The following is a 14766-nucleotide window of genomic DNA, read 5'->3' as shown; positions in this document are numbered from 1 at the left end:
GCAGGAGGTGGCTGCGTGGGTGGCAAGCCCCACAGGGCTCTGTGATCGCTGTCCTTACACGCAGAGGTGCAGGCAGGTTGCCATGACTCCTGGTACAGACTAAGTCACCAATTAAGAGCGCTGGATAGCTACCACGAGCCCTGGCAAGGGGCAGAACCTGCTGGTTCTCAGGCAAAGGGACACACCACAGAAGGATCCCCTCCTACACCAAGAGTGATGCTGCACATTCAAGGGCTGGGAGCACCAGGTGGCATACACATGTCCCTAACCCACCACCTACCACTGCGTCCCAGCAGAGAACAGTTGGAACGGGAAGATGCCACCAGCCTTGGAGGAGCACAGCCAGGACAAAGTTTCCTTGCTGAGCTCCACAGGCTTTTGGAAGTTTCTGGCTATCAACACTGTTCCGGCTCAAGCAGTATGTTTAGGGTGGGGTGGATGTCAGCAGAGAGCTCCATGAAGCTCAGATGAAGAATGGCAGCAGGAAGAAGTGGTCCCCTGGAGAGACACAAACACTCATGAGGAAAACTGAGGTGGCCCCCTTGAAAAGCCTCAGAACATGACAGCTCTGCTACTTCTGCCTTACTCCCCTCACAAGGTATTAGCAGTGAAAACTTGCCAGACACACCTGAAGCAGGGCCAACCACCAATGAAACGCTCAAGCACGAGTGAGGGGTCCCCTCTGTGCCATGTACCACAGCTACTACCACCTCTGTTTTCACAGCTCTGACTGCTCTCCTCCTTTGGGGGCAAGGAGCAACTACAAAACCAGGAGCATCCCTGTACCCTCTCAAGGCAACAGCAGTGGCAGGCCCCTGCTTTGCAAGCAATGGAGTATGAGAAGTGAGGCTGCAGCTTGCTGCCCCAGCCTCAGGCGTGTGCCAGCCTGGCTGGAGCGACCATTGCAGACTCTGCACCACCAGCTGATCATCTCCTCTGCAGCACGTACCACCCAGCCAGTCGGCAAGGCACGGGGGATGCTCTTAGGCATAAAAGCAGCAAGAAAGAGGAAAGTGCAGAGAGGGAGGTCCATGGCTGTGCTTAATGGGCAATGCCAGGTCAAGGTGCCAGAAGATGCTCTCAGCAGCACTGAGGCAGGAAGTTTGCTTCTGCAAGGAGAGAAACGACAAAGGTGCTGCCTTGCTGGGTGTGCTGCCAGCCAGGGGTAGGTGGTGAGGGACAAGGGCCAATGCTTGCCCTTGTCCCAGCAGCTTCAAGGGGTAAAAGAAAAAGGAGTTTTCCAACTGCCTGCCAGATAGTCTCTGTGCATCTGCCTGACCTTGCAGCTAACATGGGAACAGCCCTTGCGGCACCCTCACACAGGAGAGGCCAGGCAAAGGAGGCTCCCCTGTACCTGGGTGACCCAAGAGTGCTGTAGGCTCAGGCAACCAGGTTTATTTTCTCCATTGTAAGGCAGAATAGTTGCACATGGGTAGGTAGTGCAGGGTATGTGATGTGGCACCCTCTGCCTCAGCCAGGACTGGGACTTCCTTGGCACTGCTGCCCTCAAGGAGTCTTTAAGGACTTCTAGGGGAAAACAAAGGGTGCATCCAGCTGTGGTAGTGGCTGACACAAAGGGGAGGAAAAGAGAAGAGCACAAATCCACACCCAAACTCCCAGCCACTTAGATTAGTTCAGAAGCAAGACAGAAAACTGCAAGAGAAAAGGAGAAAGAGTGAGAGCAAGAAAGAGAGAAGAAACAAGACCCTGAAAAAACAACATACTATTCCCGCTCCTCTCGCTCCGTCTGCCAGCGTCGGCGCCTGGGGGTACAGAAACAGAAAGGGAAAGGTTACAACCAGGGGAGCAGGTGCTGTGTCTCCTCTGTTGCAGGAAGCTATGCACCCAACACGGCTCCACAACATCCTAAGGAACAGAAACCTGCCAATGGTCAGGCTAGAGAAGACCTTCCTTCCAGAGCCCAGCACTGCCCCAAGCCACAACAACCCGGAGTCCCCACCAGCCCAGCAGCAGAGCGCTTTGCTGTCAGCTAAAGGGAAGCTGGCTTCACTGGGAAGGCAGCCTGGCTCCACAGCATGGGCATCCCAGGGAGCTCCTGAGGGACAGGAACTGTCTGCCACCTGAGCTCCCCTTCCACACCCCTCCTTCCAACCCAGACAGCCAAGACACTTACATCCCACCCTCCTGAAATGCTCATCCCACCCCACGGAAGGGCCAAGCAGCAGGGACTCCTCCCTGGGATCCTGGTCCTGGTGATCCACAGCCCTTGTCCCTCTCCTCGTGCTGTGCTTACCAGCCCTCCCTCACCAAATAGCTGGTGCCCCTCTGACTTTCTGCACGCAGCCACTGCTTGCACTCCCTTGCACCCAAGGTGCTCAAGCACAGCCTCTAAGAAGGGCCATCCCTTTCTCCCCACTGAAGGTCAGAGCTTCCCTTCTCCTCGCTTTCCCCTAATGCCCCCGCACTGCTCATTTCCCCAGCCAGGCCAGGAAAGGAGGAGCAGAGGAGCCACAGGGACACAGCTACTTCTCTGACACTATCCAGGACCATTTAGCTAAACCAGCAGAGTTACTTGTTTGGTGCTGAAAGAAAACAACTCTTACTCTTCCCACTGCTGTGCAGGGAGTGCTCAAGAGCAGCTTGCTTGAATCTGTATTGCCAAAGGAACCAAAGAGGCTGGAACTCAGCCCCATCTGAGCCTTTGGGTGTGCAGGTCATCAAGAGGAAGAACCACCTACCAAAGGCAGCCTTCAGAAGCCACACTTGGCCTCCAGCACATGAAAAAGTACCATTGGCACAGCAAACCACTGCTGCAGAGAGGCTGACTACCTTGCACAACTCCTCTAGCTTAATCAAGGAGAGTTCCTTGTTCTGAAGTGGCATAAGTAATCATTGGCCTTCCTGCTGTTGACAGCAAAAACAAGTATAGCATCTCACTCTGCTGTGGAGCTGCCATCCCCAATGGGCCCCAGCTTTTGCTGACAGACACTGTAGCCCATGAATGTATTGGGCAGGAAGGATCCATACCCAGATCAACTCATCAGCACTTGGGACATGAGCTAAACTAATATTAGCACAGCAGTAGTTCACCTGGAAACTCAGCCTACCACTTTCAAGTGCTCTTAACAAGAGCTGCATCCAGCAGAGCCACAAAGACACCTTCAGAGGCTTAACAAAGACTTCACTGTGGCAGCTCTCACCCTTCCTGTGACCTCTTTTCCTCTCTTCTCCCTCCATCTGCTGTTCCTCTGTAAGGGTCCCTGCACACCTGTGTCACTGTAGGGACTGTAAGTGATATGGAGACAGCAGGGACCATTCCCTGTGTCAAGAGAAGGATGCTGTAACAAAAAAGCTGGTAAACAGGGATTCTTCCTGTTCCTGGAGCTCAGGGGATACTGGCATGCTTGCTTCTCTTCCCCAGCTGCCTCCAGCACATGCGATTTATCCCTTCTGCCCTGCAGCGAAGAAGGGTACCGCTCATGCCTTGTTTTCCTGCCCCTCTCCCATGCTTACCTGTCAGCATCAGTCACCAGGGCCAGGCGTCCATAGTCCCAAGCAACTTTACGCAAAATTGAAAAGACAAACAACAGTGCCTGGAAGAGAGAAAAGGAGGAGCTGTGAGATGAGAGCCACAGGAACAGGGATGGTAGGAGGGGACAGAACTGCTCAGCTAACAGCACACCAAGACCACAGGATACCACAAGCTCCCCAGGACTGTTAAAAGCAGACTATCCTGATGGCTACGGAAGGCAGAGGTCCAGGATGCAACACACAGTAGCTAAGTTAGGCACAGGATTCAAAAGACCCTCAGGTCCCAGGGAGGCAAGATTATGCCTACAGCATCTGTGGTCCTGCAGTTTCTAAGCAGGAACAACCAAAGCCTTTTGGTAGGTAAAGCTGCAGGGACTTGGCACCATAAGTGGGAGTTTTGGGATGCAGGACTGACCTAACCTTACCCATGTCCTTACAAAAGTTTGCAACACCCTTCCACGGGCTCACTGTGGTGGTATTGGAGTTAAGTCAATAGTGACTAAGCCACACAATCAGGACCATAAAGTCAGACAGCAGCAGAGTCAGGGATGGTACCTGGGGCCCTCAACTCTTAACCATTCAACCACAGTCCTCCCTTCACAGCTAATTAGGGGAGAAGGTGCTAAAGCAACAGTAGGTAGACTTACAAGAAAGCACATAAAGTCAAGGGCTAGGACAGTGGGCACCCCACCAAAGGGCAACCCCTGCAGCACAGTGCTGCGGATGCGGGCACTGTAGCAGTAGTCCTTGGTGCTGTTGCTGCATGTGGAGGCCTTGCATGCGGCCCCTGCTGAGCCCAGGGTGGCGATCACGTAGGGAAGCATCTCTACAGCTTCATCGTCTTCCCTGGGGAAAGGAGAGAAACACCTGGTTAGACACACACCAGCTGGACAACAGTATAGCCCTGCTGGAGTTAGGGGCCAGCCCTGCCTGCTACCTCAGGCTCCTCTGTGCTACAGGATTTCCCTGGGAACAAGATCATCTGGAGAAGCCTACCGAGTTTGGGGAGTGCTGGAAGAGCCCAGCTGCTTCAGCAGCTGTGGTCCCACCACACAGTCCCAGAGCTCCCTTCTTTGTTCCCCGACACATCATTTAGGTGCACCTCGTTCTCACAGACTACTCCTCTTCCTGAGGACATGGTGTCTCAGCCTCTCTCCCTCAGCAGGGAGAATGTTTAAGTACAGGAAGGAATGAAAGGGTGGGGTGGTGGGGGCGTGAAGTCACACCTGGATGATGGAAACAAACTGCTACGGACAGTTGCTGCATCATGATTCCACAACTTCCTTTGCCTGGCTGCATGCCATTAGCTTTATTAGGCTTAATCACCACACTCTGCTCACTGCAGGCCTCAGCCCCAGGGCACCCATCAGAGTTGGTTACATCCCTGCCTGTCTTCTTTCCTTCCTCTGACTTGGACCCATTTAGATGCGACTACACAGAAGGAAGAGAGGAGGCTTAGGCTCTGCCATTTAGCTGGTCAAATATTTATTTCAGTGACCTCCCCAAATTGCTACAAGACCCACAACTGGGTATGGGTCAGCATCACTGCTTGGACACCAGGAGATCTTCCTCCTGTGCATAGCAACTCACAGAGAGGACCATGCTAGCAATGAATAAATGCAAATTGAGCATGACTGGGATGCTCTAGAAATGACAAGTCAACAGCAGAAAACACAACCACTTTGTGGAACAGGGGACAGAAAACCCCAGCAGCTGCAGAAGGAAGCAGTGACAACAGATGGAAAGATCTACTAAGGCTGCCGATTCGTGAACCACTCCTCTTATCTAGCACCCAACCACTAGCCCAAATCCTTCACTACTACCACATACGATGCAGAAAGGCACAGCATCCCTTCTGGGCAATGCTCAGGGGCTGCTTACCCAGAAATACCATCCTGGTGGGCTGGGCAAAAGAGCCATCACTTGCCCAAAGTGTAAGGAAGCCACCATGCTGCCTGCCCTGTGTCGGTTTCAGCCTCTTGTCCCAGAGACGGACCCTGCCACCAGCCCTGCCCTTCTAGCTCTGTGTTGGATGGTGACATTAGCAGAGAGGGCACGGGGCTCTTCCCTCCGGATCACAGGTATATCCTGGCAATCTCCTGCCTGGCTGCAGATATTTATCAGCATCACAGCCCAATGCTGACTGGATAATGACCACCAAACTGTTTACTGTGGCATCCTAGAGAGCTTGGCTTCAAAGTTATCCCTCCTGGCACAGCTGGCATGGATGCACAGCTGCAAAAACCAATGACAAAGGGCACCACGGCAAGCAAAAGCCCAGCTAGGTACACGCACTAAAGGGCATGGCTTTTCCAATTTGGCTGACCCAAGCAGCCTGTTAAGAGATATTCCTAGGTACAGGGCTGGAGCAGGGCTGCCAGGAGCCGAAAAAAAGAAGTAGAAAAGCAGGAGAAGAAAGCCAAGCCATGAGATAACAGCTGGGAACCAAGTGGGAAGCCAGGCAGGATAATTCACCCTAGCTGAATCAATGACAGATGTGGAACGCTCCAGGGAAGGAATGGGAAGGGGCTCACCAAAGGAAAGTTATGTGCTTTGGAGTGTGAATGGTTATACCCCTCTGCTTTTACCTCCAAAGTGCCAGTCTCGATGGACTCATTGCAGAGTGAAAAACCTGCCATTACTCTTTTTGGGAATCTTGTAAACTTTTTAGGTTGTAAATGGTGTCTTGCAGCAATGAGTTCCAGATGTTGAATGAAAGACTATGATCCCACTGCAACTCCACAACCTTCAGTTCTCCTTGCACAGTGAGAAAAGGCTAAAAGAAAAGCCTTCACTTTTTCTAGACCTACTAAGCTCACTACTATTAAGTGCCCCCTCCCTCCCGTGTCACGAGGTGTCTTCCAGCTCTAACCACTCTCACCGCACATCCCCAATATATCCTCTCTTCTGACCCTATGGAAAGATGACCAGAACCGCATACAATATCCTAAATAGGGAAATGACCTTGACTGCCAGAACAGCATCTTGATGCTCTCAGCATTTCTCCTTACACTACTGTTCGTGCAGCTGAGCATGACTTACTTCTCCGACAGCATCTTTGCGTATTGAGGAAAAGCATCTCTGTAACTGGCCCGCAATGCTGTGGCCCCGAGTAGTCACGGTAATTCAGAAGCCAGCCATGTCTCGGAACAAATCATTCCTTCCAACACGCGCAGCTGCACGCTTCTCAGTAACCCCTTTCTCATCGCCTCACACCACTCTTGATTCATATGGTGTTACTTTAGAGTCACTTCATCTTGACAAATCTGAATGCCCTCAGGGTATCGGCAGATTTTGGGTACCTTTCTGGACATTACCTTTTCTGCGTCATTAATAGTGAAGGACCTCATCCCTCTGCTCTTGTCACACTGAAATTGCTTATTTGCTCCTAGGCCTTGTTTGTGGACCCTCAGCCAGCTTTTGATACAGGACTCTACATCTCCTCCAGTGGACACTTCTTTTAACAGTTTTGTGGGGAATTTCAGAGGTTTTCTGAACATCCAAGCAAGTTACACAAGCTGGCCGAATATTACCTATTATTTTACCAAAGTACTGAAAGACTTGCAACAAATCAGGAAAGTATGATTTTCCTCTGCAGAGACCAAACTGTTTACCTCATTCCTGCATGTTTTATAGCCCCATTTTCCAGTCACCTTACTAAAAGAAATGAAGCTCATATGCTCATACTGCTCACAACACTATCATAATCATTATTTATACAAACTATTACATGTTCAAGACAAATTTTGCAGGCTTATGGGTAATTTAAGCCACATTTCACAGAGACAGGTCCCAGAGATGGATTTTTCTTCTGAAGCCTAGAGGATGGTCTGGAAGGGACTGGAGATAAACCTTCCTAGCCTCTCCAGTAACCCAGAGCAAACACCCAGTAACGGAAAAGCTGCGATATATGCCCAAGGCTTACATGGCCTTTTCATCAGCCCAACCAGACGGCACAGCAGCAGTCAGCACCATCCTTAGGTATGCAACCTCCCCATCCAGCTGGTAAGCACAAGAAGGGGCTCCCCATGGAGACAGAGGTGCTTTATGCGTGTGGGAAGGCTGGGAAAGCTTGAAGGGATGTTCTTCAAGGGATGTCTAGAGCACTTCTGTCCTTCCAGCTCCCCCAGCTACAGGCTAGAGGTGACCTGCCATCAACATCACTTCAGGTCAGACCCACCAAGGTGCTCAGCTTCCTCTGATGCTACAACACAGGTTAGGCAACGAAGAAAAAGCTTGGTGAGCATCTCTGCAGGTTTCATTGACAGTGCCTACCCAGTATCCTTCATCCAAAGACCTTTTCCAGGTGCTTATCAGTTGAGCGAGAGGCTGGCTACTTTTGCCAGGCACAGTGCAACCTGTGGGCCTGGCAATATCTCTGTCGTCATGCTCAGTCTGCACCTCATGTGCAAACCTCTGCCCCCACCAGGCAGGGCATGCTGCAATGTGCCCTATACTGCAAAAGTGCAGGGCTGGTCCTGCAGGCAGCCAAAACTGGGTGTAGTGTTTTAAGCAAAGTTCAGGCAGGGAGGAAAGGTGGCGCTTGCAGCAAGCACAGCCTTGCAACGCAGCAGTGTACTGCCCAATTACGAAAGGAAATCCCCTCCAGCAGTGTGGGAGGGAGAGGGGAACTTCTCCATCAACAGCTGCCCCCCTCCCCAAATACCCATCAGATGCCCTGCCTCCACCCAAGGCAGAGACGGCTTTGCTAAGCTTTCTGTTCACATCCCACTGCCCACCTCTGGGGAAAGACTCTGCATGTCTCCTTACACCTATGCTGCTGTTGCAGGTAAGAGAGCTCCTGTGACCACACAGGCTGTGCTGGACCAAGACATGGTTGAAGGTGCCCTTCCTGGTCCCTCCTGCCCCTCTCAGGCTGTGGGACAGGGCAAGCTTGGCTCCACCTGGGCTGAGATGCTAACAGCAGCATGAGCTCCTGCACATCAAGACAGCTAAGGTGCAGGGAGTTGGTGAGAAACTGTTGTGAGGGCTGGGGTGGTGGGAACCAGCCCAGCGTATCCAAGCCCTTTCTTGACTGCAAGCATGGCTTCCCACTACAGCACACAGCGGGGCCAAGTAGGCAGTAAGAGGAGCAGGACATCAAACCAGGTCCCATGCAAGCCCCTGGGCCTTCCCCTCCTGCACTCTGTGCATTTAAATGCTGACTTCCTCAAAACAGCAAGTTCAGTGTAGAAAGACTTGCCAAAAGGCATAGGCATTTTTGGCTCTTATTCAGCAATACTGGACTCCATCCCCTTCTCTATAAGCAGCAGGAAGAGGAGACGGAGGAACAGCAGTCCCCCTACTTCCCCCATCCCCAGAAAAGACTGCTCCCTGCCCTGCACCACAGCCTCCACATCCCCAGCAGGAACAGTGTGTCTACACTGCCCCATGCTTCTACCCCCACACGTCAGGAGCAGAGACATCCCACTTCCTAGCTGAAGTCCCTAAAGCACATCCCACCAGGCGCTGCAGTGCATGCAGCCTCCAGCCCAGCTCCCACCTGATAAGCCTCGTGCAAACGCAGCCCTGGGAACTGCTGCTCTCGAGGGCTTGGCAGACCCAGCAGGGCAGCAGCTCTCCTTCTCCTTGCCTTTGTCCTTGGACTGCAGATCAGCACAGCTTGCTGGGTTTTCCTCTGGATGAGCACCCATGTAGGAGTCAAGCAAACCTCCACACTCCCATCTGTCCATTGCAAAGGGAAAGAGGGAAGAAGGCAGTGCTGGGAAGGCCATGATGACATGCCTTGGCCCTTCCATGGCTGTGTCTCAGCCTGCAGGATGAGACACGTGCATCAGGATGCTTGCAGAGTCATCCCACAGCCTGGGCAGGGGGTGACACCTGATAGAGGCCCAAGGGGCTCTTGCAGGGCAGGGGACCAGGAGGTGCCCATGGAGCAGGCTGCCTGCCCCACGCTGAACTCTGTTGCAGCACAGCGTGGCCAGGGCATGTGATAAAAACAGTGCTGTGGGCCCTCCCAAATGGAGTATTTCCCATTCTCCTCACCAGTTCACCCTGGAGTCTTTGCCCCTCATGTCCAGCACTTGCATCCTCTGCCAAACCCCTGGCACCAGGAGGAAATAAAAAGAGAAAGCACTCTGCTAGGATTCAAGCAGGAGTGGTGCAGAAGCTGGACAGCCATCTTACGAGCAGATGAAAGCATCAACATGGGCAAGTGTCTAGCTGTGTTCTTCCAGTCAGACACGAGGAGGTGACCTGAGAAATGCTTGCAGAAAAATATAAATCAATAAAGCATACGCCTGCACTTGCAGCCAGAGTGACGTAAGCACACAAGCTACGTTCATTTGTTTTCTCACCATTAAATGTTAATAACCCCATCTGTAATTAGAACAGTGAGACTGTGCTCCAGTACAGAAGCATTCATTTATGGAAATGTGACAGTCTCACAACAGGCTGGGGGCACACAAACAGGCAGCTGGATACCCAGCATGTCTGGGGCATTTCCAGATTAAAAAAACAAACCACCCAAACCCACAAACAACCCAAGATTTTCTAAATATCCAGGACATGATGTCCAGGGAGATGAGGTGCATTCTGGTTCCTGAGGGTGCCGTGGGCATGGCCTGTACCTTGCAGACCTGCTCCTCTGGGGTTCCCCTTCATCTCCCAAGCACCATAGGTGATCCATGCTGTGACGCCAGAGACCGAAGCCTGGAGGATGTGCCACCCTGAGCCCCTGCCTGCCAGGGCAGCACAGACCTGCCTACACTGGGCACTTGGGGACCCTCACACAGCTGCTGGCACCAAAGGTTGAGGAAGCCTTTTCACCCACCAGTCACCTAGGTTACCTGCACCTTGATGGCAAAACCCAGCAAAACTCCGTGCAAACCACTTTCAGCCACGAACAGACCACAGGAAGAACAGTCCAACTCTTGGAAAGTGAGCAGGGAAAAGCCTCAGGAAAGACTGGGAAGAGGGGGCTGGCAAATTAGCAGAAAGTCTTTCTCAGAGTACAGCAGCAGAGAAAAGGGGTAAATAGCACTTTTGCTGCAGACAGAGTGGTGGGAAAGCTGCCCTGCACCATGCTTCAGACCTAGCATGGGACTTTCAGGCAGCTGAGGGACAGAAGTGCTGATGTGCTGGGTGCAGCAAGGAGGAACATGATCTGCAGGCCAAGGGAAAAAAGCATCAAAGAAGCAAATGTGCTACCGGTGCATTTCAGACAAGCCTGGGCAAAGCACCAATGAGTATACAACAGGGATCAGTCCTGTATCACCAGGAAGGAGGAGGGCCTGCCAAAGCCCTGCATCTCTATCTCCTCTCCATCACCTCCAGCCAACATACAAAGCTCCTCTGCATGCCTTGTCATCTGTATGAGCTAGCCAAGCAGACACCAGGCCTCCAAAGCTTTTATCTGGCAAGCTCAGCTTCTTCAGAGCAAAAACTAAGTGCACCCTTGCCCTGGGTCCAAAGTCCTTCCAGCTGGCTTTGTATCAGGTCTCAAGTATCTACCAGCAAAGGGCATCACACTTTTTTTTGTGTATATCAGCTTCCAGTCCCAGTGGTGGCAGGTACCCTCACTGTCATGGCTAGCTCCTGGCCCCACGCTGCTCAGACGTCCACTTTGCCACAGCTTGCACACTGCTGGCTGTGTACACCCTGCTGCTCAGGAACCCTGGTCTTGCTCCCAGCACAGCCAACCACACAAGTGACTCATCTGTGCTGGGATGGTGCCTGGCAGAGATGGAAGTAGATGGTAACAGCAGGGAGCCTTTGGATCCCTGAGAAACCTAGGTTTAACTTCTTCCTAAAGGCAACCAAGACCCACAGAGATCAGTTCGTAAGCAAAACACGAAGGAAACATGGCTTCCCCACCTTAAAGGAGGAGGGGAACTCCTCCCAACACTGTCCTGAACCTGCTAGAGGGTGACCCTGAAGAGACACAGATGTTTTGGAGACCCCCGCTTACTTCCTGGGGCTCAGTACTGGGTTGCTCCTTCATTTCAAAGGCTTGAGTCAGGGCTGCCTGAAGAACTCCCCTGGGAAAAAACACAAGCTGGGGAATCTCACCATCAGGGAAATCTTCAAGTTTCAGGTGAAACCATGCCATTTTATTTCCACAACTTCATCTTGACAGTCCTCCCTTGACCAGGCCACATAACACTTCTTTCTTGGAAGTTATTTTCTCATCCATGACTTTCAATAAGGAGAACAGCTTTTCGGCACTAACTCCCATGAAGCTTAGGGAACATGCCCATTTCTCAACTCCTGTCCCTTTCAAGATCATCCAGATTAGTCCATCACAAAATCTTGCCTTCAAACATCAGCAAAACCTTTCAAGCTGCCTTCACCCACTGGAAACTGTCTGCCTTGCCAAGCCATACAGATTTAGCTCCAGACAGCTACGTCTTTTTTTTTTTTTTTATGTCTCTTTTACAGCAACTCCCTCCAATCTGCTGGTAGTGCTTTTGGTCATATGGTGGCCTGAACATAACGTACCATGCCAAGAGGAGCTGTACCACAGCTCAAAACCCTAATACACTGTAGTTCATGGTCATCTTATTTCAGCTGGCTAATCTGTCCTTAGTTTCTCTGGCTCTGCCATCTTGCTCCCATGTTGCACCTTGCTGCCCTCCTGCCTGAGTCTTCACATCCCTTTGGACCAGGTGCTCCTGGGCAAGGGGCGTCTGTCCCTGTCTATCAAGAAAGGGCTGATAGTGTGTCCCCTCCCTGTCCAGAGAAGTTTAATGCAAGTGTGGCACCCAGCTGCAGTTCTGCTGCCAAGGTGGCAGCCCAACTGCTACAAGGAACCAGCACAGCTGTGGCACCTGGCATGTCTGCACCACTAAGGAGAGGTTCCCAGTCCCATCTTGCTTGCCTCCTGGAAAAACATTATGGAGTCTTGACACCACATGGACACCCCCAGGGTTCCATCCATGTGTCCCCACCCTAGTCCACAGCAAGGGCCTGTCTCCTCCTCTGCTATTAAGAGGAAGCTCAAACCTATCCAACAGTTCTCCACATCAATCAGCTCTCACTCTGCACGGCAGAGTCACAGGCAACCTGATTTGCATTAAATTTTGAGTGTTAGATTTCATGAGTCACCGAATCAAACACTTTAGTTCCAAATATATCTACCTGTCACTTTGCCTTCAAGCTCCTGGGCTGTAAATCTATCAGAAAGAAATAATTTGTCTGCCAGCTTGTACTTTATAGTCTATAAAGAACTACCATTTGCTGTTTGGCTTCCCTTGTTTCCTGTAGGCATATACTGGTAGTGATACAGAAAACGCAACAAAAATAAGTTGAGTGGTGAGACTGACGAGGCACTGGACTTCACACTGTATATTCTGCAAAGCACTGGCCATATGGCAACCAAGCCCTGGTTGGGAGTAAGTCCCAGAAAACAGGGCTTCCTCACCTATCACCCAACATGCCAGCAGTAGCAACTCTACCAACTCCCAATGGACATTTACTAAACCCGAGGATGGAGACTCCACCATCTCTCAACACCAGCTCTCATCCCTTTTTCCTTTGTTTATCAGTAAGCTCACTTCATCTCAAGAGCTTCTTGTTTATCTCTGATCTTAATGCTCTTGTGCATAGGGAAGTATTAACATACTTGCCTTCCCTCATGCCCCATATCTGTCCTCTACCAGTCACCACAGACTGGGTATTCTCACCTGCACCCAGCTTTTCCTCTTGAGTGAAGCACACTTATCCCAAAACCATGGTTTTGAGCTTGTCTCTCAAGGTCACATTGACCGTCTCCTCCTCCTCAGTTCTGCATGACAGGAGCCTTTACTTCCTTGCAGCACAGTACTCAAAGGCAAAGGAATTTTTGTCTGCTGGGCATGATTGCAATCGCTTACCTACACAGTGTTATCAGCAGTTCCCACCAAGGAAACCCTTGGTGATGCAAGTCACCTCACAGTGGCAAGGAGGATCTCAGAGTTATCCAAGCTGCCCCTCAGGGTTCCACAGCTGGTTCCTCACCAAGGGCTGGTGGGATACCCTACTGCATCAGCCCTGGGAGCATCCCTGCTCCTTACTCTGAGGCATGCAAGCTGCTCACTCAGAAGTTATTGGAGGTAAGCTTCTCTCTTGCCCAGTCCTTTTACCTTAGGCACTGACACCACCACTTGTTGGTGCATGCACCACAGGGTTGAGGCTTCATGACCCTATTTTTAGCAAGTGCTCCATAGAGATCCAGGAAAATTGAAACCGTGCATAAGTTTGGGAATGGTGACAAAGCGGGTGCATGAGTTGCTTAGAGCAGCATCCCTGGAGATGATGCTTAGCAGCACACTGAAAAACCCTCCTTCACATCAGAAGGTGAGGAAGCTTGGCACTCGCAAAGGAGAGCCCACCAGCCTGGCTCTCTCATCCAGCAGGAAACACATGGGATGTAAAATCAGGGAGCCTAGAGGGAAACGCCTTCCCTTGTGCGCACTGGGGGGCAAGCAGCCAGGATGCTGCATGACCTCCACCTGGAGCAGGTTCTCAGCGTTGCTCCCGCAACAACAGGAACTCCAAACCCAAGCACCTGCACCCTTCCTATACAAATAAAAGCTGATTCTTTTCAAAAGTCCTTAAACAGACTGCAGCTCCAAGTGTTTGTATTTTTCAGGCTGGGGACATCCTTGCCTTTTCCTCACAACACTCCTAGGGTAGCACTTGCCTTGCAGGGTTGGTCTACAAAGGACCCAAAGCACAGGCAAGCAAAGGTCAACATAATCACAGCCCTGCAGCAGGCAGAATTGAGCTCCCTTTATGACTGCATGCTGAGAATAGATTTGGCAGCCACAGCAGAAGAACTAAATTGCTCCTCAACAACAGCAGACATCAGGAAAGGGCTCTCCCAGCGAGTGGTCTGGATCTGGCCAGCAAGCCAGGCCAGTTATAGGAGGACATCTAGGAATGAGCATTCTGCATCTGCTGGGGAAATCATGACAGGAGTCAGAGCTCTGGCAACAGCAGCACAGCCCAACCAACAGCACAGCATCAGGGCTCTATGCACAGGGCTAGCACAGCACCCAGTACAACCAAGAGCAACAGGGCAACCTTGGCCACAAGGAAGTCCGAACTAGGACATTGTGACGTTGGAAAAACCTTGAGGCTTTACAGCATGCAGGTCCCCTTATGCACTGTCGCAGCAGCTACTGAACTCTAACAAGGGAGACAGGAGCTGTGAGACACCAATTTTGCTCTGCTATGACCATTATTATTTATTCAGTGCCCAGCCAGAGCTCAATATGGACGTTAAATACAGCCTTGAGACTGTCCTCGCCCGAAGGCCTCACCTATGCTACA

General features: G+C 51.5%; 1 protein-coding gene across 2 annotated transcripts in view; it reads right to left on the bottom strand.

The window, feature by feature from the left end:
• TMEM63B (transmembrane protein 63B) overlaps nucleotides 1–14766 on the bottom strand; it is a 48936-nt gene that overhangs the window by 15867 nt on the left and 18303 nt on the right. Inside the window, exons 2-4 of one of the 2 annotated variants that reach the window (XM_055725682.1) lie at nucleotides 4140–4338; nucleotides 3475–3554; nucleotides 1725–1763 (exon numbers count right to left, since the gene is read on the bottom strand). In XM_055725682.1, the coding sequence (XP_055581657.1) occupies nucleotides 1725–1763; nucleotides 3475–3554; nucleotides 4140–4316 (296 nt within the window). In that variant the 5' untranslated portion in view covers nucleotides 4317–4338. The remainder of the gene's footprint in view (nucleotides 1–1724; nucleotides 1764–3474; nucleotides 3555–4139; nucleotides 4339–14766) is intronic. The other variant, XM_055725683.1, reaches the window with a different exon arrangement.

The sequence above is a fragment of the Falco cherrug genome, chromosome 13 (assembly GCF_023634085.1).
Source record: "Falco cherrug isolate bFalChe1 chromosome 13, bFalChe1.pri, whole genome shotgun sequence".
NCBI lineage: Eukaryota > Metazoa > Chordata > Aves > Falconiformes > Falconidae > Falco > Falco cherrug.
Note: the sequence above shows the minus strand (reverse complement) of the source record. Positions and strands in the feature narration are given on the sequence as shown.